The sequence below is a fragment of the Buteo buteo genome, chromosome 22, assembly GCF_964188355.1.
Source record: "Buteo buteo chromosome 22, bButBut1.hap1.1, whole genome shotgun sequence".
NCBI lineage: Eukaryota > Metazoa > Chordata > Aves > Accipitriformes > Accipitridae > Buteo > Buteo buteo.
Genome location: NC_134192.1, coordinates 872187 through 893746, shown reverse-complemented (window position 1 = coordinate 893746; position 21560 = coordinate 872187). Strand labels below are relative to the sequence as shown.

The following is a 21560-nucleotide window of genomic DNA, read 5'->3' as shown; positions in this document are numbered from 1 at the left end:
CCGGGGCGCCCACGTGACGGCACGTCGCCCCGCCCTCCGGGGCAGGGCTTGTGCGCAGGCGCGCTGCTGCGCTGTTGAAGGAGGGGGCGCGCCTTGTCGGCGCCATCTTGAGTGTGGGCGCCGGGTTCTTAAAGCGGGACGCTGCTCGTCCTGCAAGGAGGGGCGGCGGGGGTCTCCTGTGTGAGGCCATAGCGCGAATCGCACCTTCACCGTGCCCCTGTCCACCCCCTCCCCACCTCAGACTCCCCCAACACTCACCACCCTCATCCCTGGCCTCCCCATCGCTGCCCCCCCATTGTTGGCCCACCCCACAGAAGACCCCCCCCATCGCTGACCCACCCCCCCATCGCTGCTGTCCCCCTGCCATTGCAGACCCCCATCATTGCCCCCCCATCACTGACTCCCCCATCACTGGCCTCCCCAGCAGAGACACCCCCCCCCCAATCATTGACTGCCCCCTTCCCATCGCTAACCCCCCCACCGCTCACTCCCATCTCCCCCAGCCGGGCCGGGGGTCCCAAGGGTCCTGGAGAGATGCTCTGCCCTCTGCCATGAGCCCCACTGGGACCCCCCCCCCATGCTGGGACCCCCCATGCTGAAACCCTTGGGAAAGATCCCACCCCGTAGGTGAGGAGGGCTGGACCCGACCCCAATATCTCTTGTTTTCCCCTGACCTCAGCTCATCCGACACCACCCAACCCCAGGCTGGGACACTGCTGCTGCCAGACTGCTTGTGGGGGGATGTTTTTCACCTGGTCTTAAAAATGAGTGTCCCTCCTTCCCTCGCCCACCCTTTCCCCTGGCCACCGCGGCGGAGTTGGGGGGACACGGAGGAGTTTCTCTCCCTAAACGCCTCCAGCTGGAGAACACATCCTTATACATGAAGGGGCACTTTCCAGCCCCCCCAAAGTCGGACTGTGATGGGAAGCCTGCGGGAAAATGCCCACAGGAATGGGAAAATTTCCAGCTCCAGGAATACTTGTCCCTCCCAATTAATTAAATACTCACAAAAGATGTTAGTGCTTTCCGTGACTCGCAGATAACCTGTCCCTCGGCACTGGCTCGCTTGCCTCAGTGCCCCCATCCCTGCTTTCCGTGCCATGCTGAAGGGGAGCCGGCCGGACCCGGGGAGGGTCCATTGGGGCAGAAAATACGTAAGACAGAAGAAAGGTGGGTTTAAAACAAGGGCTCAATGTCAGGAAAACACAACTTTTTACCCAAGGTCTGCTCTGGCTTGCAGCATGGCCGCAGAGGACAACCCCGCTGACAACAGCCTGCCCCAGGCCAGCACCGGACCCCCTGAGCCAGGGCAGAGGGGGGGTCTGGTGGTTCTCCCTGCTCCCCCAGAAGGCTCCATCCCTCCCGTCCCCCAAAGCGGACAAGTCTGGAAGAGAAAAGGCAGTCCTAAAACCATCCTAAACCCAGCACCCCTCCACTTCTCCCCACCCAAGGCCCACCAGATGGGCACCTCAGGGCTCTGGGGGCTAAACCCAGCTCCCCCCCAGCCCAGACCCCCCCAGGTTTGGCTGCACCCACTGGTCTCTGCCTGAACCCTCCCCGTAAACCCCCTCATGCCAAACTGGGGGCACCATCAGAACAGAGCACTGAGCTGCTGCGTGAGCTGGGGAGGAGGGAGAGCCACAGTGCCTCAGTTTCCCTTCTTCCCACCCGTGTCCATGGGCCAAGCACTTTGATGGAGGACTCACAGGTAGCAGTTTTTATGGGGATTCCCCCCCACGCACACGGTTCATGAGCATCCTCAGCAGCACTAAGCTCCTCGGAGCAGCAGCTGGGGCAGTTATGGGTCATGCCCCCCAGAAGGAGCCAGCCCCCACCAACGCAGCCCCACCATCAGAGCCCACCTCCCAGTCTATCACCAGTCCCACCAGTTAGCCTGGGGACAGGCAGTAGTGGGGATACTGGCAGCACTAGAGGGCAGCAATGGTGCGGGCAGGAGCTGCCCGGCCAGGCAGAGCCCACCGCCAGCCAGGAGCACCGTGCTTGAGCTCCCTGGGTATCCCTTGGTGGCCTTGGAGTCATCTTCTCCTCCTCCGATGGAGACTGGCTCAAAATCTGGCTCGTTTATTCCCTGGGCCTGGAAGCGTGGCCGGTCCCTGCTGGGAGACAACCCAGAAAAGCACGGAGCCGTGCTGAGGACGCAGTGGGATGATGCTGCTGGAAGTGGAGCAAGGACCTGTCTCATTCCTGAGGCTGAGTCTGGCAGTAGACAGCCCTGCAGGCGTGACAGGACCAGGGCAGGGCAGGATCCAAGCCCCCGGCTCCCCCTTGTCCCAGTGTCGTGGTTTAACCCCAGCCAGCAACTAAGCACCACGCAGCCGCTCACTCACTCCCCCCCCATCCAGTGGGATGGGGGAGAAAATCAGGAAAAGAAGTAAAACTCCTGGGTTGAGATAAGAACGGTTTAATAGAACAGAAAAGAAGAAACTAATAATGATAATGATAACACTAACAAAATGACAGCAGTAGTAATAAAAGGATTGAAATGTACAAATGATGCGCAGGGCAATTGCTCACCACCCGCCGACCGACACCCAGCCAGTCCCCGAGCGGCCAAAATCACTGCCCCCCCCCTTCCCAGTTCCTAAACTAGATGGGACGTCCCATGGTATGGAATACACCGTTGGCCAGTTTGGGTCAGGTGCCCTGGCTGGGCATGAGAAGCTGAAAAAATCCCCGACCATAGTCTAAACACTACTAAGCAACAACTGAAAACATCAGTGTTATCAACATTCTTCACATACTGAACACAAAACATAGCACTGCACCAGCTACTAGGAAGACAGTTAACTCCATCCCAGCTGAAACCAGGACACCCGGGAGCAGCGGTTCACTGAGCTGGGGACTCTCTGCGAGCTCCCAGCTCCTGCTGGGATGGAGATGCACAGATGCTGCACAGATGTGCTCGCTTCCCTGAGGAAAGTCTCCTCAGAGGGCACGTGGGAAGATGGCCCTACATCTCTTCATTGAACGGCTTCACCAATGCCCTGTTACCCTCGGACCTCCTGTGTCCCACCAGGAGACGCAGCAAGGAGGGTGAACGTCACAGTGGGGCTGGCAACGCTCCCGTTTTCAGGATGTGGGAGAAGAGACACCTTAGTTTTACCATAACGGTGACCCTAGAAGATGGCGCCAGCATCATGCCATGGAAGTGAAGATCCTTTAGAAGAGGAAGACGCTGCCTCAAGTCCTGACGAAGCGAAGATAAAGTTCATCTGATCTTCTCTGTGACGACATAGCTCATCCAGGCTCCCCAGGGGATTAATGCCAAGAAATGAGCCCCAGCTCCTCTGGCCTCAGCCCCAGGCAGTTCTGCTGGATGCAGCCAGCCCCACCGCATCCTTGCGCACAGTGTGGTGCTCCCACCCTTTAGACGCGCACGGAGCTGGGCTGTGCTCTCAGCCCCCCTCCAGGAGCAGGAGCAGGGGCTGCTGGATTTGGCCTTCCACCTTCCTCCCCACTCCGTGCTCCAGGATCAGGGCTGATGGAGAGGGGCAGGTGGGCAACACGTCCCTCCCTAGGGATGGTGAGAACCCGTCCCCTGCCAGCACACATGGCAGCAGCGAGTGGGTCTCTCCTGCCCTGCTTGCTGGTTTGATCCCTTTCTGGTCCCCTTCTCCAAGTTACTGTCCCCAGGTCTGGGAAATCCTGTGGGCCCCACAGAGTTGGTCCTTGCCCTCAGGACTCCCCAGAGCAGCCCCATGTCCAGCTCCTGCGGGACTGTGACCTCCACCATTTTCCCATTAAATGAACTTCTCTTTTTTTTCCTCCTGTAAAATCAACATTTTTTTTCACATTTGCATAGCATGTAAAGGCCTGGAAGAATCAGAAACAAACAGGATGGGGAGATGCAACTTGAAAACCTCGGCAGAAAACAGACTTTCTGCAAAGCAATGGTCTTTGGGAGGGAGGAGCAGGGCTGTGGGGCTGGGGAAGAGAGGGAAGGAGAGGGTTCTGCTCCACTCCACTGCTGTCCTGCTCATCCCGACAGTGACAAGCACTGCTGCGGTGTCTGGACTGCTCTGTGGAGGAGCTTTAGGAAGAGAAACTCAGACCTGGAGGTACCTGCAGACACTCCACGGGCAGGGCTGCAGGGACTGGGAAGGCAGACCCCATCCCTGATTTCCTGCCCATTGTTTTCTATGCTGGTTGCCCAGGAGCTTCACCAGAAGTAAGAAAAAAAAATCCCCCTGGCTGAATGTGCAAGTCAGACTCATCACATAAAGGCAGGGCCAGCCCCAGAGCCGCCTGCCTTGTCCCCAGCGTGCTGGGAAGCTGCTCAGTTCAGGGAAACAGGAAGCCCTGAAATAGCAGAAGCTGGAAACACGTGGCCGTGGCAGGGGGAACGGAGCTGGGAACATCCAGCGTCCCGCCACCTCACCTGCACAGCCCCTGCTTTGCCCCTTGGCATTGTTTTGTGACAAACCTGCTGCCCTTTGCCTCCCGTGCCGCTGCCGTTTCCTTGTCTCCCCACCCACCTCATCCCAGCAGACCCCAGTCCAAAGCACTGGGTGCTCTGGGAGCCATCCCTGCCGTGCTCTGGGACACCCTGGATCTGGCACCCCACCTGGAGAGCGCACCCAGAGAGAGGTCCCGGTGATGGGTGCAGCCTGCCACTGCTGCCTGCAGAAGGCATGGCCTCATCCTGCTGCTAACACAGAGCTCAGCCCCGTACCCTCCTGGGGTACACTGTAAAGACAGAGGTGATCCTCAGAAAGGAAGAAACCGGCTTCTCGTCCAACCCCACGACGCGACCGTGCTGGGATGGAGCTGCTGACCCAGGTGGGGCAGAAGGATGGGGATGCTCTGGACCACGTGAGGCTGCAGGGAGGATGCTGCTGCTTCATCCACCTGATATTTGCCTTCAGTGGCTACCTGCAATATCTACCCAGCATCAGCCTTACAAGTACTGACAGCCAGCACGCAACTGGAAGCCAACAGATAGCAAGGAACACACCCCCAGAAAAAGCAAATATCACAGCAAAATGGGAAAAAAGTTGAACTTTAAACATGCCCTACTGCAGTAGGGCAGGCAGGACACAAAAACTTATGGGACACAGTGAGGAAAGGAGCATGTGGCTGGGCATCATGCTAACCAAAGCATAAAGAATTACAAGGGAAAAAAAAAAAAAAAAAGATATTTCAAGTCCAAAGATCGTTTCATGAATAGACTCCTAGCCTCTGGGTGCAGAAAATCAGGGGTGATTATGTTGAGGAGAGTTATTTGCAGGCTTAGCCCCCTGCTTGAATGCAGGCTTGGTGCCAAGGAATGGTGACAAAGGGCTGGACCCTCCTGGTATTAGTTTAATGAGTTTAATTATGAGGTTAATGCCAGCTAAGCCAGCAGGGAGCCCCAGCCCAGATCAGCTGTGTTCCTCTGTTCTCCCTCGAGCTTGCCCCAACCTGGGCCGGTCTCAGCTACGTCAGCCAAAGGGTTTTGGCTGGGATGGAAATCGGGCTCCTGCCCCGCAGTCCGGGGCTGCCCAACGTTGCTGCTGGTGGGGACAGCAGGAAGGCAGCTCCTAACGAAGCAGAGGGAAAGGCGGCAGGAGAAAGCCTGGAGAGACAGGATAACCTTTCCCTGCCGTCATCCCGTGCCCCAGACGTGCTCTGCCACCGAATGAAATACCGCTGGCCGAGAAGCACGTGAAGCTCATCAGTTCCCCGTCCCCAGGGACGGCCAGTGGCCAGCCCCTGTCCGAGCAGAACAGAACAATCCCGGGAAGTGACCCGGGCAGGCGAGGGGACAGGATGCCGCGCTGGCCGCCACCGCCGGCATTGTCTCTTTGGATACCTGGGGGATGAAGTCAGAGCCCAGTTCGCTGTGGACGAGCAGGAGGTGGGGGTTGAATGGGGAACAGCAGCCAGGGGGAAAAAAACCACCACAAAATCTCTCTGATTGCAGGCACCCACCTCGGTCTCCATCTGGGTGAAACCTCAGCAAGGACCTGGAGAAGCTTGTCTCCTCTCATCCGGGGATGCTGGCATCCCTGGCGGGGAAAGCACCCGCTCCACACTGACCACAGTTGCACCACTGCTGAGGAAACCTCCCAGCCCTCTTCTACAGCCTGGTCTGCAGGCACAAGCCTCCAGGCCACCCTGGACAAACCTGGCCCATTGCCTGCCCTGGTAGCTCTTAAGGAAAGCGTGCTGTCTCCATGGACTGCCAGGTCACTGTTGACCTTCCCAGGGATTGCCCCGAGGCACCCAGAGGTGGGGAACATCCTTGGGGTTTCCTTAGGGCACTGGTAGTGGAAATCAGAGCGGAGGGTGTAAAGCAGGAGCAAGACCCGCAGCTCTGGTTGACACCAGTACTCTCTGCAGCCTGGAGGGACACGGGTTGGAGCCAGCATCCCACTGTGCGCTGCGGGGCTGAATTTGAGCACTGAAGGGATTCACACTGGGGTGGTCCTTCAGGCACTGGTTGGAGCAGGGATGCAGCTCACGGTCAGGTCCCGCAGAGCCGGTGCTCCTTCCCGCTCCCCCCAGGATGGGACCCCCACGGGCGCTCCCCTCGCTGCTGCCAGCCGGCCAGCCCTGGGAGGGGGGAATCTCACACCCTCAAACCAGCATGAGCTGGGGTCTGGGCTGGTGAGGAGAGACGAGCTGGGCTTTTGGGGGGGAAATGTGAACTACAATGAGAGCTGTGCCTGCCCCCCCGCCCCGCAGCTCTCTACCTCCAGCCAAAAAGCATACTGGAAAATACGCTTTTAAGTCAGGATGTGCAAGGGTCCTACTTCTCCTTTCCCATAAATGTGGAAAGATCCCCCCTCAAAACATGTGAGAGAGCTTGTCAGGAAAGAAAGGAGGCAGCAGACGGCATCCCCGGGCTTAGGTTATCTCCCAAAATAGTTAGAGCCTCTTGCATCACCACAGCCAGGCTGTCTGGGCAGCCAGGGACTTTCCTTCCCCAGAAGAATGTGGTTCCCCTCTGAAACGCAGCGTGGCACAGGCGTCCCCAGGCACACACAGCCCTGGGCAGCACCACACGAGTGTCCTCCTGGTCGCTGGAGGAGAAACCCCAGCTGGAGCTGGCGGAGCTCAGCACTCGGGAGAGGACCAGAGAGCCATGGTTACATGAAGATGAAGAACTTTTGGTGGGACTACTGAGGTCCTGACCCAAATCTTTCTGCAGTTAGATGTCGAGCCCCTCTTGCTACTAGGTTTTAAGCTCAGCAAGAGCAACAGCTCTTTGCCGTGTTATTTTAGTGAAGAAACACCTCACCTCGTGCCTTTCTCAGGGCTAACCCAGTCAGTGGGGTGCGATGAAGGAAATTCAACCTGTAATTTCTTTAGGGGAACTCTGTTGACTCTTTTTACACCCACAGAGGCTGGGGAGGTCAGAACATCAAGCCTGGGCAGGCCGAGGGACCGTGTCCTGCTCCATCAGCCTCTGTGCACAGACAGAAGCCCTGATATGTGCGTGCTTGTCCTGCCTCCCCATAAGTCTTGAGGGACACCTCCATCCAGCAAAAGGCACCCCATCCCTTCTTCCTGAGGGGGGAAGAACACAAGGAGGCACAAGCAACATCTGTCCAGAGGTGGTCTCTTTGGTGGTGGCCGCCAGGGAGGTTTCTGGCTGCCCTCTGTGCAGCAAGGGAGGGAGGTGGCTGGTTGCCAGCCAGCCTCTGTGTGGCCACTTTTGCTAAATGTCTCACCTCCATGCCCCAGCCTGGCCGTTCGGGTCCCCAGGACGCAAGGAGATCTGGCATCACAGCTGGAGGTGAATGCTTCCAGCCTGGAGAAGGGGGCTTACCGAAGACGCTATGAAAAGAGCGTATGGGACCTACTGCTGGAGTAGCGCCTGCTCTGCTAGTAAATAACCACCGCTGTTGCCGGAGAGCCTGGGTTTGCAGCTGGGCTTGAAGAAAAAGGTGCAGGCAGGAGGCCCGTGCAGTTGCCTTGGCTCCGGTTAGCCACTTCCCGTCCCTCGGCAGCCCCGCGTGCGCTGCTCTCGCTTCTAAGAAAACAAGCAAGGCAGCAGAATTCAGGGTGGCGAACGCATGGCTGGAAGCAGTGGCAGCCTTGGAGGTGGCCCCATGCAGACACCACGTCCCTGCTCCAGCCTGGCTGGGGCTGGGTTTTGTCTGCACTGACCGTGGTGGGATGGGGGGGCTGCAGCCCACTTTCCCTGCTCTCTGCTGCCTGCATCCCGACCAGCCTGGACCAGCAGCTGATGCTGGGGGCTGCAGCATCCCACGGGCAGTGCTGCTCAGGGGCTGACCGTCCCTGCCTCCTCCAGTACCCTTAGCTCCTGGTGCCTCCAGAGCGTGGACTCCCACCCTGGAAGGTCCAAAGCGCTCTCGAGACTCTTTGCAGAGCCCCACACAAAGTCCAGCCTGGCCCTGCGGCTCCTTGGCCCTGGTCCAGCCTCCTCCAATCTGCTGAGCAAAGAGGGCCCCAGGGGAGGAACTGACACGTTGCAGGACGTGCTCGTTCACGCTGATTATTTTTGCAGCACCTGCACCGCACGTGCACACAGGGGCCATCCAGCTCTCCACACTGAGCGCCTCGGTCAGCCTCAGCCCTCCCTGCTCTTGGGTTTTCAGCTGCCCTGTGAGCGTGGCCGGGAGACTGTGGTCCCCCCAGGCTGCACAAACAGCCCTTGGACAAGTGTCCCCCCCCCCCAGTGGATGCCATAGCCCCCATCTCAGTGGCACTCTGCCGCCCAGGTGTGTCCCCAATCCCTGCCCAGGGTCCCTAGAGGACCTGCTGGAGCCCCTGTGCCCAGAGGGGGTCTGCTTGCAGCGATGTTCATGAGACCGTCCCTGGGGTTTAGGCTGAGCATCACCATTGCTGCTGTTGTGGGTGCAGGCTGGGCAGGACAGCGCTGGCATTAGGTCCCATGTCACCCCGCCACCCACATGTATTGCCGGCACTGTGGGGTGCCCAGTGCCAGGTCCACCGTCCTCCCAGCACCAACCCAAGCAGCTGCTGACAGCTATAACATTGGGCGCAGGAGGTACCACGAGCCCTGGAGAGGATCCTGAGCAACGCGGGACAGCTCAGCCTCATGGCGCAGGCAGCACCCACGTAGCCTGCCCGATTCAAGGGGCTGGAGGAAACCGGGGTGAAACCCAAACCCCTCTCCTGGCAACCCCCACAACAAACAACCCTTCTGGAACTTTGCTGAGTCTGTTATTTTGCTGCAGGGGGTGTATCAGCCGCAGCAGATTTGGGGCTTGAAAGTATTTATGTCTGCAGCTGCTTAGCAACGTTTGCAGACGCTGGGCTGGTGCGAGCTGGCGAGCGGCGCCCAGGGAAGGCGACGGCGTGGGATTCCCCAGCCCAGCACCGAGCATCGCCGTGACACAGCCAGAGACCACGCTGTTGGGTGGGCTGGGGGTGGTCTCTTAAAAAAAAATAAAAATCCCCTTCCCACGCAGGCTGGTATGGCGCTTTTGATGCCCAGAGGCAGAAAGAGACTGTGGGTGGAATAAATACACGAGTCAGAGCTAGATTGCAAGGGCAAAACGCCTGCGTGCAATGACTCAGAGGGGAAAAAAAAAAGAAACGTCCCGAGTGACACTGGTGTTGCTGCCATCACCAGTGTGCACGTCAGGGACAGTCCCCGCAGCTCCTGCTGCCCTGGTCCCATTGATGTGGGCTGAGATTCCCCACAGAGTGGGGTGCTCTGGCCCCCATGGCGCAGCCGAGCATCACCGGGCACATCTCCGAGCATCACCGCCGCCCCCGGCCCCACCGCACTGCTCCCACCCCCATCCTCTGGCTGCCCCTCAATGGGGCCGGGGGGTCTGTTTGGGAGGCAGATCAGCGGCCACATCACCCAGCATGGGGAGAGCGATGGCAGAAAGCGTCGCCGTGTGTGACCTGCCCTGCGCAGGGCTCTGCTGGGGCTGCTCAGAAGCTTCCACCGCACTCCCGAGCGCTTGAGTTTGCAGGATTAACGTGTGCTCAGCAGACTTCTGCGGCAGCGCTAAGCCCCAGGCTGGCAGATTAGATGACCAATATCCTCCTGATCAGCACCCCATGAACCAAGGGGTGAGGGAAGAAGCTAAAACCGCCTCGTTTCCTGCTCAGACAGTTTCAACAGAGCCACACGTGGCCCTGCGCCACGCGGACATCACAGGGAAGGAAGGGCAGCGCTGCCAGCCCAGAGACCAGCAGAGCCCCACGTTCCTCCTCTCCCCTGAGCTCCTCCTGGTCCTCCCACTGCTCACGGGGCAGCTTCTGGGGAAGGGAAACCCAGGGGCGAGACTGAGCATCCCTCACAACTGCCGAATCTCACTCCAAGCTCAGCTTCCCTCCAGGTCCGTTCCCCCATCGGCAGCACCTTCTGCCTGCCCCACCGAGCCACTCGCCCAGCAGGGACCCAGGCAGGGAGTCCCCCCACACCACCCACAGCAGAGGGGCTGCAAACCCCCATCCCCCGGGGTCTATGTTCCTGAGGTTGCTGCAAGCGGCAATAACCAGAGGAAGCGTCCCCAGGGCACGTCCGTTAGGAAGCGGGACCCCCAGAGCAGTGTCTGTGGGCAGCATCACCCACCCCAGCCTTTTCAGAGCACACTGGGAACCAACCCACAGCTGCAAACCTGGCTCTGCGGCAAGAGACCTTGTTCGCCTCTCATTTCTTTAGGCCAAGCAAGAAATAACTCCCTGTAATGCATCTTTAGGGTAAAGTACGTGACTTTTCAAAAGAGAGCATCAACGGGAGCAGAGCAGGTCGCACAGCACCCCAGGAACAGGTCCCCAGGGCCTCCTCCCACCAGAGCGAGAGGAGGGGGCAGTGGCTCATCCCCCCTAACGGAGGTGGAAAGGGATGGACGCTGCCCTCCTCTCCCACCCCCACGCTGTCCAAGAGCCAGACCCCATGCAAAGGGATGTCCAAGCAGCAGCCATGGCCATTTTACCCACCCTGCAGCTCCTGATGAGCCCCCGCCTTGGCTGCGTGGCTCCAGCCCTCCTCTCCCCCCTCCCCAGCAGGGTCAGGGCCACCAGGCAGGCTGGATCCAGCAGCCAGGCTCCCTGCCGGCTCCTGGGATTGCTCCAGGGAGACCCAAGCTCAGGGACGGGGGTTTGCCCCAACCAGGCAGGGCATTTTCCCAGGGGGTCACAAGGCAGCAGGAGGGTTTGTGTCCTGGGGACACAATGCAGGGAGCTTCACTAATGTCCCCCCCAAGCAGACCCGGCTCCCTCCCTCTGTCCGTCCGTCCATCCATCCCTGCTGGCAGGGTCAGAGCTCAGAGCACAGCAGCCGCAGGCAGAGGGTAGCCCAGCTTGCCCCATGCTCTACCGCAGGCAGGGAGGACCAGGGGGTCCCCTACCCCCCTTCAGGCAGACAAATGCTGCTTAATTTGCTTCCCTGAGGCCTCTGCCCCCCCATCTCTCTGACGCCCCACTGGCTGGCAACCCCAGGGCTAGGGCACAGCAGAGGCATGCCTGCTCCCACCCCTGCAGGCAGCTGCGGAGGAGAGAGGAGCCCATGGGAAAAGCCTGGACACACACACACGGACAAGCACAGAGACTTAAAATCCTGTTTATAAAAACACATCCCCCCTGTACAGCGTCTAACATCCTTTTTACAGTATTTACAGCAGCAGTCAGGGCAGAGGCACTCAGGGTGCAGGCAGGGGCCTTATCCGAGGCGACCTGTGCCAAGTGAAGGGCCAGCAGCGGTTGTCACTGCCTGCGACAGACGCTGCTGCGGGAACAGATTTTCCTGTCCCAGGAGGGGACAGCAAGGTCTCACTGATGTGCTGAAAGCTGATCTTCCCTAAAAATCATCCAGGGTTTCTCCTCTGGCTTCAATAGCGGCATAGATGCCCCCCCCCCCCAAAACCCACTCGGTCACAAGAGCTGCCAGCCCCCCCTCGTAGGGCAAAGCCTGGTGCCCCCAGCGAGAGCTCGTCCCATCTCATGCTGGCAGAGTCCTGCCCTGCACGCAGGAGCAGAGCAAGGCGCAGCCACCATCACAGCCCAGCTGCCCGTCCCATTGCCGGATCAGTCCCCGCTTGCGGCCGGCGCTGCCTTTCCCCGGCGCGGAGCAGCGTGGCACGGGAGAGCCGTCGCCTACGCGGGTGGTGGGTGGCGGGGGCACAGGAGCAGAGGGTGCGTCGGGGAGGCACGGGGCTCATCTGCTGTGGATCCTCCTCTCCGGACTCGCCACCAAAACCACATCTCACATCTCTGCAGGACAATCAAGGGGGAAAAAAAAAAAAAAAAAAAAAGAATGGTGAGATGACTGCTGGGGGGGGGAGGAGGGCTGCACAGTGCACTGGAGCTCCCTAGGATCACCAGCAGCAGGTTTAGAGCAGAAATCTGTTGGGGGGGGCTCTGGTTCCCTTCCTGCTTCACTGCCTCCCAGTATGGCTCAGGGCCAGCAGAAGCAACGCTTCCCCCCAGCCACATCATTTTGGACACTCAGAAGGGAAGGGAACAGATACTCAGAACTGTGACTTTTGCAGCCTGTGTAGGGGGAAATGATTTTAAAAAAGTTCTCTGTGCTTCCAGCCTGTCACCCAGGGACCCCTTTGGAGAGGAAGTGTGGCCTCTGCCTCAGTTTCCCCAGCAAGGAAGCTACTGGGGACCAGCCAACCTCACAGAACTGCAGAGCTGCCTGGGTAAAGCTGCCAGAGATGCCCAGCACGGCATCACCACCTGCCCCAAGGGCAACTGCAGCCGAGCCCTTTGTCAGGAGAAGAACATCTGCAGGAGGAGACTACGACCCATCCCATCCGTGCTCCCCGAGGGCTGGGGTTCCCCTCTCTGCCACTGCACCGACCCTCTGAAGCTGTTCCCACTCCACAGGTGCAGAAGTCTCACTCTGAGACCTGCCCACGGCTTCGCTCAGTGCTGACATGCCCCAAGGGGCACTACCACAGGCATGTGTTAGGTGGTACTTATCTAGTCTGAATCCTCACTTTCCTCCCTCTAGATGGGATATTTCCACAGGGCTAATTTTTTCCCAGGATGGGGCATACCACAAGGAAAAATACTCTTTTCCTTCTGCTCACTTTCCCCCCCATAGCAAAGAAAAGCCTTTGAGCAGCAGTTGGAGGGATGCTGTAGGCAGAGAGCCACAAGCATCCGTACATCTCTCTGAAAATGTCAATAACTCTGCAGGTTGCACTGTTTGGCCACCATTTTTTGCAGGACTTCGTTGTCAGGGCCAACCTGGCCTTCACATCCCCAAACCCCTCCACCAGGACAGCACTGCCACCTCCACTTCACCCATTGGGGGAAACTGAGGCACCAGAGAGGGAAAGACACTCAAGCAGTGGAATTTCTGCCCCAGCTGAAAGCGCTTCAAGGGGGATAGGAGGATGAGATCCAGATGAGCTCCCCCCTGCCAAGAAGAAAAGACAGAAGAATCCCACCCCTGCAGCCAAAACCAGGCTCTAAGCTCCCTGCAGTGGGAGCCCCAGCTAGGACAGGTGCTGGGCCAGGCTCTGCCGAGCCAGAGGCAATGGAGAAGCCCCAGCCCAGGCGTCCTGCCACGCTGGATGCAGCTTGGGGCTCAGGAAGTGCACGGATCAGAGCTGCGTACGTACCTTCCAACACTTTATCCAGATCCGCAATGAACTCCTCCAGCTCCTGCGTGTCTCCGAGCTTAGCTAGCAAAGAGAAACACACCATCAGGTCTCTCCCATTCCTCCACACCAGCTCTAATTTGGAAGAAGAAAGATCCCTACCCTTTGCTTCTAACCACAATTGCTCCAGCTGCCTGCTGCTTCTGTACCAGCCAAGTGCTGCCTGGCAGCGGTGGGAGCGGGTTACAGGGGGCTGCACATGCAACGGGGCCTGATCACTGCACAGCTCAGGAATAATCCCAGCCAAATGCCTCCGAGCACAGCGTCTCCGTGGGTCAATGCACCTCTGTGGGATTACAGCCCACCCTTGTACCCAGCTGCCGAAGGCACCAAAACAACAGCACTGAACCTTTCCAAGCAGTTGCCCGGCACCACCTGGCTCTGGAGTCCGGCACTCACATGGGGCTTAAGGGCAGCTCTAGCATCACCCATCCCCAGGGCAGGGTGCTCCCCCCACCCCTGTGTGCACACATAGATCAGGGCTGGGAGTTACAGAGCTGAGGAGCAAGGGGTTTCACCAAGGACGCTGCTTGAGGGCAGCACTGGCAGGAAAACCCCAGGACTAACTCTGACCTGCAGACACACAGTATTTCCACCCATTACACTCCCTCTGACCTGCAGACATGCAGCATTTCCACCCCCCACACCCCCCTCTGCCCTTCACAGCCAAAACCCCACACCTCCTCTGCCCCTGATCTCAAGCCCCAGCTCTGGGGGTAGGATGGTGCCCACAGGTATCACGCAGATCAGCATCCCATAACCCAGCCAGTGGCACTTCAGGCTCAACGTGGGGGAAAGCGGAGAGGCAGGGCACATCCTCCCACGCACACAAGGTCGGTCAGCAAGGGCTCAGCTGAGGCCAGAGCTGGATCGATACATGGTGGGAAGGGTGCTCACCTTCCCTGTGCTCTCTCATCCCTGCACAATCCTGCACTTCCCAGGTCAGGAACAAAGCCCCTCGCTGTGACCCTCCTAAACAGACCTCTGGCTCAGTCTAGCCTTGACTGGAAACATGCCAATCCACCTTCATACCTCTTCCAGGATCCAGCCAGGACCCCAGGGCTCATTCCCACCTCCAAATCCTGTAGGGCCCCATTGGCACCCCCCACCCAGGGCAGCCCATCGCTGCTGAGCCAAGCCAAGAATACAGAAGGAAGCCCTGGCAAACTGCCCTTCAGACAGATCTTTCAGCCTCACCTTTGGAAGGGTAAGCATTGGCAGGGGTGTTGAGGTCCTCCTCGCTGGAATTAAGACTGCTGCCTGGGGATGTGCTGGTACCTGCAGATTCAAAGAATCAGTCACTGTCCGCAACTACAGGCGCCTTATAAACAAGTTGCAGGACCAGGGACGGATCATGTGCGTGGCATAGGGTCCTTGGTTCACCCTCACTCTTGGCCAGCCCATCTGCTCTCCACCCGCTGCAAGGAATGCTTGGAAAAAGGGAACTGAGCTCCCCTGCCAGGCCAAACAGCACCCGAGGCTGCCTGGGCATGGCCACAGGGACCCCTCAGGGTTATTACAGCCAACTGGCTCCCTCTGAGCTCCTGGTAATCTCAAGCCTTATGCAGTCCCGCAGCAGCCAACCCAGCAGAAGGAGCCCCAGCAGAAGGAGCCCCAGCAGAAGGAGCCCCAGCAGAAGGAGCCCCAGCAGAAGGAGCCCCAGCAGAAGTTGGCAAGTCCTGTGCCAGGATCCAGTGGTCATCACCCCATGCTACCCATCCAGCCCTCAAGGACTGAGTCGGGTGGGTAACTCAGAGGTGGGATCAGCTGGAAGCTCCGTGGTTTTACCATGGAGCAACCCCCAAGCTCCCAAAGCAACTCCATCCCAATGGACACCATCCTCCCCCAGGACCCCTCATTCCCCAGCCCCGGACTTACTCTCCAGCTCATCAATGCCACTGTCATACACGCTGTGTCCCGCTTTCCTCTTCAGCTCCTCCAGGTGCTGCTCATACTGACAGGCAGGGCCTCGGTCAAAGTCCTCCATCACCTCATCAAACTCCCGCAGCAGGTCACTGAGCTCATCAGCCATCGCTGGGGACAAGAAGTCAGTGGAGGGAAGGGTTTGGGGCAGGCACCAGGCAGACAGCCCCAGCAAAAGCCTCTCGGGAGCAGTACCGGGCTGGGGAGGGGGTAGACCCAGGCTCCGGGCCCCCTTTCTGCGGGCAGGCTGCCAGCGCTTGCTCCGTACAGCGAGTTCAGGGCTGACATTGCCTCTCAACTCCCCCCCCCCCAAGAGCTCTGAGCACATCCAGCTCCCTGGACAGCTCGGCCATCCTTCCAGCTCATCCCACAAGTGAGCAGGGGCCCAACCCAGTAAGAGCTGGTCCTAAGCAGGCAAGGGTCTTGGTCCTGAACCCAGCTTCTTCCTCTGCCTTCGGGGAGGTTACGGCAGGGCTGAACAGGGGCCCTGGACCATGCTGAGCCGGGGTGACCAGCAACAGCACACCGCAGCCTGACAGCGGAGCAGGGCAGCGAGCCCAGCAGCTGCTCCCCAGGGATGTGCCGCTTACTCCCTCCGGATCCGGATCCGTCCCTGGGGAGGCGAGGCGAGGCTGGAGCGGTCACACAGAGACGCTTCAGAGAGCTGAAAATACCAGCACAGCCGGCGGAGAGGAGACGGGCGAGGGCCAGCCCTGGGCTCAGGCCGCCTCTGAACCAGCACACGCGGGACGGGGCCACCAGTGGATTTGTGGAGGCGGCAGCGCTGGGGAAAACTCAGGGGAAAACCCGATGGAACCCCAGGCGGCACACGGGACGGGGGGGGCACAAGCCAAAGCCGGGAGCCTCCGTCCCGCAGGCTGCAAACCGCGTCCTGCTCCCCGGGGATCTCCCCACGGGGGGCTCAGCAAGGCGGGGGGGGAAGAGGATACGGGTGCAGAGACCCTTCGGGAGCCGGGCCCGGGGGGGGGCTCTGGGGAGGCACGGCACGGCACGGCACTCACCGGCGGCTCGGCGGATGGATGGATGGATGGATGGATGGATGGATGGACGGACGGACGGACGGACGGGCTCCGGTGCGGGCGGCAGCAGCGGCGGGTCCCGCCGGGCGCGGCGGTTTTAACCCCGGGGGCGGCCCCGCGCGGGTGGGGGCGGTGGGCGGGGCGGGGGAGGGGCGTGGCCGCAGCGCCCTGGAGGCTCCGCCCCGCCCCGCCCTGCCCCACCCTGCCGGATTGCGGGCGGGACGGGACCGTGGGGTCCCCGTCGGGCCAGACCCCTGCGGTCTCCGTGGGTCACCCCCCCCCCCCGCCCCGGGCCAGGGTCTCCCTAAGGACACGGGGTCTGGGTGGGGGGGGGTCCCCTCTCCCCCGCGGGGCTCGCCTCGTCTCCACGCTCTGATGGTGCTGGGCGATGCCCGGGGGCTGGGGACCTTCGTCCTGCGGAGCCCGGTGGCCAAAGCCCTTCCACGCAACGGCAGCCACGGGGGGATCTCCCGAGGCGGAAAGCCGGCTGCGGCATCTCTCCGGCCACCCCCGCCTCCTCCTTGGCGCTGATCCCTTCTGCACAGCGGGAGGCTGGTCCAGGCAAGCTTCTCCCTAGGCTGGAGCTGTTCTTGAGACCCTCAGGTTTCCTCCCAGGTGCCTTGTTTCCTTCCCTGCATCGTTGTCCATCCACCAGAACATGAAGTCCTATACGATGACTTTTCCACTTATGTTCGCTTTCCCTCAACCAAGTTTCACCTCCTTTCCTCAGACCTCGCCCCTCCTTCAGGCTTTCTGTGTACCAAAGTCACCTCTCAGCATGCCAGAATGGGCTTTGCTGTAGATTTTCTTTCTCTTGTGTTTTAACCTCTCCTATGCCTGCTTGCCCCACGCAGGCCCAGCTGCACAATATTGCTTCGTAGTCTACAATCATTTCTGCCTTTGTGTCTTCTGCTGAGGTCTGCCCTCTGCTACAGAGCTCCGGAGACAACACTAAGAGGTCCCCAACAAGTTACTTCTCTGCACTCACGCGCTGTACCTTTTCTTCCCTGCCACGAGTGAAAAGCCATAGGATCTTCTGGTGGCATTAACCTAGCAACTGTCGGGGGGGGCGAGAAGGAATGCAACAGAGGCAGTTGTTCCCTCATTCTCATGTGCTGGTTTGGAAAAGGGGGATTCAGGCTGTCCTTGCTTTTTATTGAGGCTACATGCCGCTAAGTGCCTAAAATGTCTTCAGACCATCACAGTAGACCATCTCTCTAGGTTTAGGATGCCTTGGTGAGTTCAGAAGCCCAAGGCTTTTTGCCAGCTCTGAATCAGCCCAAGCGAGCATCCTCCCGTCGGGTGAGCAGGTCACAGGGGGAGATGACAGCCTCTGGAGAACACATGGGCACTCGTGTACTTTCTGGCTGTGCTGGCCTGGCGTTTTCTTTAGCTCTTAATCCTTCTGCACCTAACCACCAGCGAATGCTGACACCTTGGTGGCTCCATGAGTGAGGTGATCCGAGTGAGCTTCTCTCCTTCAGCTTTACTAGTGAGTTTTCAAGTCAAGAAGTTTGCATGTGGGCAACACTCTACAACACACTCCCACAACTGATAGCTGCAGCAAGCATCGCCGCTTAGCCCAGCGCTGAGTAATTCCAGCACCAACAGCTGGTGAATGAAGAGGTCCTCAACCATGAAATGCTGTCTCGCTGCTTGTGGCAAGAACAAATACTGGAACATCAGCCAGAGACCTTTGCCTGGTGATTTCAGGCTGTACTGGGGACCCTTCGATCTTTCCCACAGAGCAGAGGAAAACATTCACCGCCCCTTGCCATTAGCTGCTGGCTTGTGGATGGAGATGGTATTTCCTCACGGTGCTTCAATTTCATAGAGTAGAATTATAGAATCATTTCAGTTGGAAAAGACCCTTAAGATCATCAAGCCCAACCATAAACCTAACTCTGCCAAGTCCACCACTAAACCATGTCCCTAAGCGCCACATCTACACATCTTTTAAATACCTCCAGGGATGGTGACTCCACCACTTCCCTAGGCAGGCTGTCCCAGTGCTCGATAACCCTTTCGGTGAAGAAATTGTTCCTGATACCCAATTTCAACAAAACCTGGCTGCCTGCATGGGCTCCCATAGGTACAGGAGGGCAGGCATTACAGGGGAGAAGAGTCTAGTTATCACATTATTGCAGATGGAAAGTATCTTTACTGTTTATCTCCATTTTTTCATGTTCTGGGTAACCATACCCATCAACCAACACGAGCAGCATTTGGCAGTGTCCCTAGTTCTTCCCAGTGCGGGGTGGTGCAGGACATGATTTTGCCCCTTGCAATGCAGAACCAGTATTCAGCCGATATTGCACATCATTACCTGAGATGCCATTGGGAAGCTGTATTAGAGCAGGCTCACCCGCTGCGGTGGGAGTGACCCAGCTCTGGTTTGCCATGCCCCAGTCTGGAATATTCCACGGTGACTGACGCAGCCTGGCGAAGGCTGGGAGCTGCAGGCAGTTCCTCTCATGCTGGGTGGTGAGGGATGCTCAGCCAGCTTTGGGCTGCTTCTGCTCCGCATCTCTTGCTCTCCCTCCAAAGGCAAGAAACATTGTCCCGGTCGACCTGTGCTGCCCATCACCAGCAAAACACTGCCCTTGCTGCTCCTTCACCTGACGGCTCCTTCCAGCTGGGATGAACTCTCACTGACTTCTTAGGTCAAACAAAACCAAGTATTGATTCCATGGTACCCAGCACTGCTTCAAGAGACCAGGGCAATATTATCTGTCAGGTGAGTGTGACCATTTCCTCTCTGGATTTAAGCCCTCAGGCAGTTTTTCTGGTCTCGAAATACAAATAAAGCAATGCTTTGCTTGGAGGAACTTCTTTTGATTCATTTATGTTCTTTCTGTTTACCATGGGAACTTGAGTTGATAAGTGTTACATGATGCCATGTGATATGTTTACACATGTGCTTATCCTGATCAGCAGTATAATGGAGACACATGGGTTACAAAAAATAAGAAGAAAAAGGATCTTGCTTTCTTTGCTGTTGACTATAAAATTACTCACTTGCTCATGAATCTGAGTAACTGATCCCACTGCTGCAAGCTACTCCCTCTTGCACCCTTCTTAAGACCTCTAAGCTTGACTTTCGCTGTAAAAACCCCTCCAGCGCTGAGTGGCCCCAGGCGGTTTTGGTGGTGTTGGTGCTAACAACCAGCCAGCAACCACCCCCAACAGCAACCCACCCCCCACGCTGACGCTGGGGTTCTAGGAACCTCAACACAGAAAATTTTAGATTGTTTCAAAAGGTGAAATCACAGGCGCTTGCAGATTCAGCTTGGGGAAGAGAGGAAAAGAGCCCAGTGATAACTAAATCTGAAGCATAACAAAAGCTAACTAGCTTTTTCAGAGCTGGTCCACAGTGATGCTAACGTTTCGTGAATGACAGTGCTTTGCAACTGATTTGTAAAGCTGGGTTTATTTTGTGAGGCTGAAATAAGACAAGTTATAAGCAAATACTTGTGCATGCCAGGCAGTGACAGCCGGTGTGCTTCTGAGGGAGGAAAAAAGTCTGTGTACTGCTTATAGGAGGCAATTCCTGGGCAAAAAGCAGTGATGGCCAGTGCTGGCCTGCCCTCAAGCGGAGTTTTTAGCAATATCCTCATCGGCAGCGACAGCCGGTACTGAGCAGTTTTCAAGTCTTGCGATGCGGTGGTAGAAGTGCCCTACAGTCATTTTTGTATTTTCTGTAGTGAACAGAGAAAGACGACGTGCTTCCCAGCGAGCCCCCCCGCCGCCTTCTGCCCACCGTTATGGTGGTAATGTAAAATAAACTTCAAAAGGACTTTGCTTGCAAAACAAAGCAAATAGCTGCCTTGTATTTCAGCATCCCTGTCCCACTGAGATTAGCATAAGCTGGATGGTGAATCTCTGTCCTGTGCAGTGGTATTTCTGAAACCGGCTCTGCAGTGCCTTGCACTTCTTCCCACCACCCAGTGGGAGCGGTGTCAAATAGAGTGTCAAATCTGAGGGCAGCCAGCCCATCTGTCGGGAGCTTCAGAGGGATGACTTGATGCTCTTGTACATGCCTGTTGTAATGCCCAGTGATGACCACAAACCTTTCAGTCACCTTTTAAATCCTTGTGTGGCTTCCAAGGGAGCAACATTCAGAGCTCAACTCTACAGTCTTGTGTAGACCTGTCGGCCAAGCAGCTGCAACCCCCATGTCTCTCTCATCCTCAGATGTGGCATAGCTCTGCAGCACTCTTCCCAAGTGCCATGAACATGTTAGAGTTCATATGTTATCACTACAATTTCTCCACACTTAGTTCTTAGAGAGAGGTATATGGCAAAAGCAATGGGAGAACAAATTAAAGCGCAGAGGAATCAAGGGAGAGAAGCCAAAGTGATGTTGGTAGCATCAATCTACATCACAGCTGCTCTCCGAGTGACTCGCTGAGGTGACAGGGAATGAGGAAATGTTCGCTCTGCTTGGGTTTTCCTTTTTTGATACTGAAAAATTTGATCAAAAACATGCAATAGGGTCTGTGTGGAGTTCTCACCATTGACCTCTGTGCCAGATCTGTTGCTCCTGGTAGTAACGACAAGTCAAAGCCCCACCTAGAAGCAGTGGCATCAGGTTGAGCTCTGGCCATGACAAGGCATGAAGTACCTTGCTGGTTTTGTGCTCTGCTTGAGATCTTAATGGCAGCCTTGATGCTTCTGGCTTCCTCCTTTATGAGCAGACCAGTGGCTGGAGCTGCTGAAATGCTTGGGCAGTAAAGTGTTTGTGATATTCTCATGATGGACTAAAGGTGGGGGATGCAGGTTTGTGCCATCCTCATCTACTGTCTGTGGCCAACAGTCTTGCCATCACCACAGGCAGGCAGTGGGCTCAGTGATGTCTCCAGGACTGCTAGCAGTGGTGTGCCGTCCACCTTGTCTGTGTCCTCGCACCTCACAAGTTTCCAGACTTCATACCACCGCTACTGCACAACTGAGCCTTTCCCTTTCCTCTTCCATTAGAATATGTTCCTCTTTGGTCCCCAAGGAATCCAATGTACAACACGCTTGCAGG

General features: G+C 57.7%; 1 protein-coding gene across 1 annotated transcript; it reads right to left on the bottom strand.

Moving 5' to 3' along the window:
• Positions 1–11499: 11499 nt before the first annotated feature.
• On the bottom strand, positions 11500–16648 carry LOC142043215 (regulator of cell cycle RGCC-like). Its single transcript, XM_075054111.1, has 5 exons — positions 16514–16648; positions 15447–15602; positions 14766–14846; positions 13530–13592; positions 11500–12165 (listed from the first exon to the last, which is right to left on the bottom strand). The coding sequence occupies exons 2-5, from the start codon at positions 15598–15600 to the stop codon at positions 12158–12160; spliced, it is 306 nt and encodes a 101-aa protein (XP_074910212.1). The 5' UTR covers positions 15601–15602; positions 16514–16648; the 3' UTR covers positions 11500–12157.
• Positions 16649–21560: the final 4912 nt, after the last annotated feature.

Coding starts and splice junctions, on each gene's coding strand:
- LOC142043215 (XM_075054111.1), bottom strand. CDS start 15,600: ATGGCTGATGAGCTCAGTGACCTGCTGCGGGAGTTTGATGAGGTGATG. Junction 14,847..15,446: donor TGGCATTGATGAGCTGGAGA/GTAAGTCCGGGG, acceptor TTGAATCTGCAG/GTACCAGCACATCCCCAGGC. Junction 13,593..14,765: donor CAATGCTTACCCTTCCAAAG/GTGAGGCTGAAA, acceptor TCTCTTTGCTAG/CTAAGCTCGGAGACACGCAG.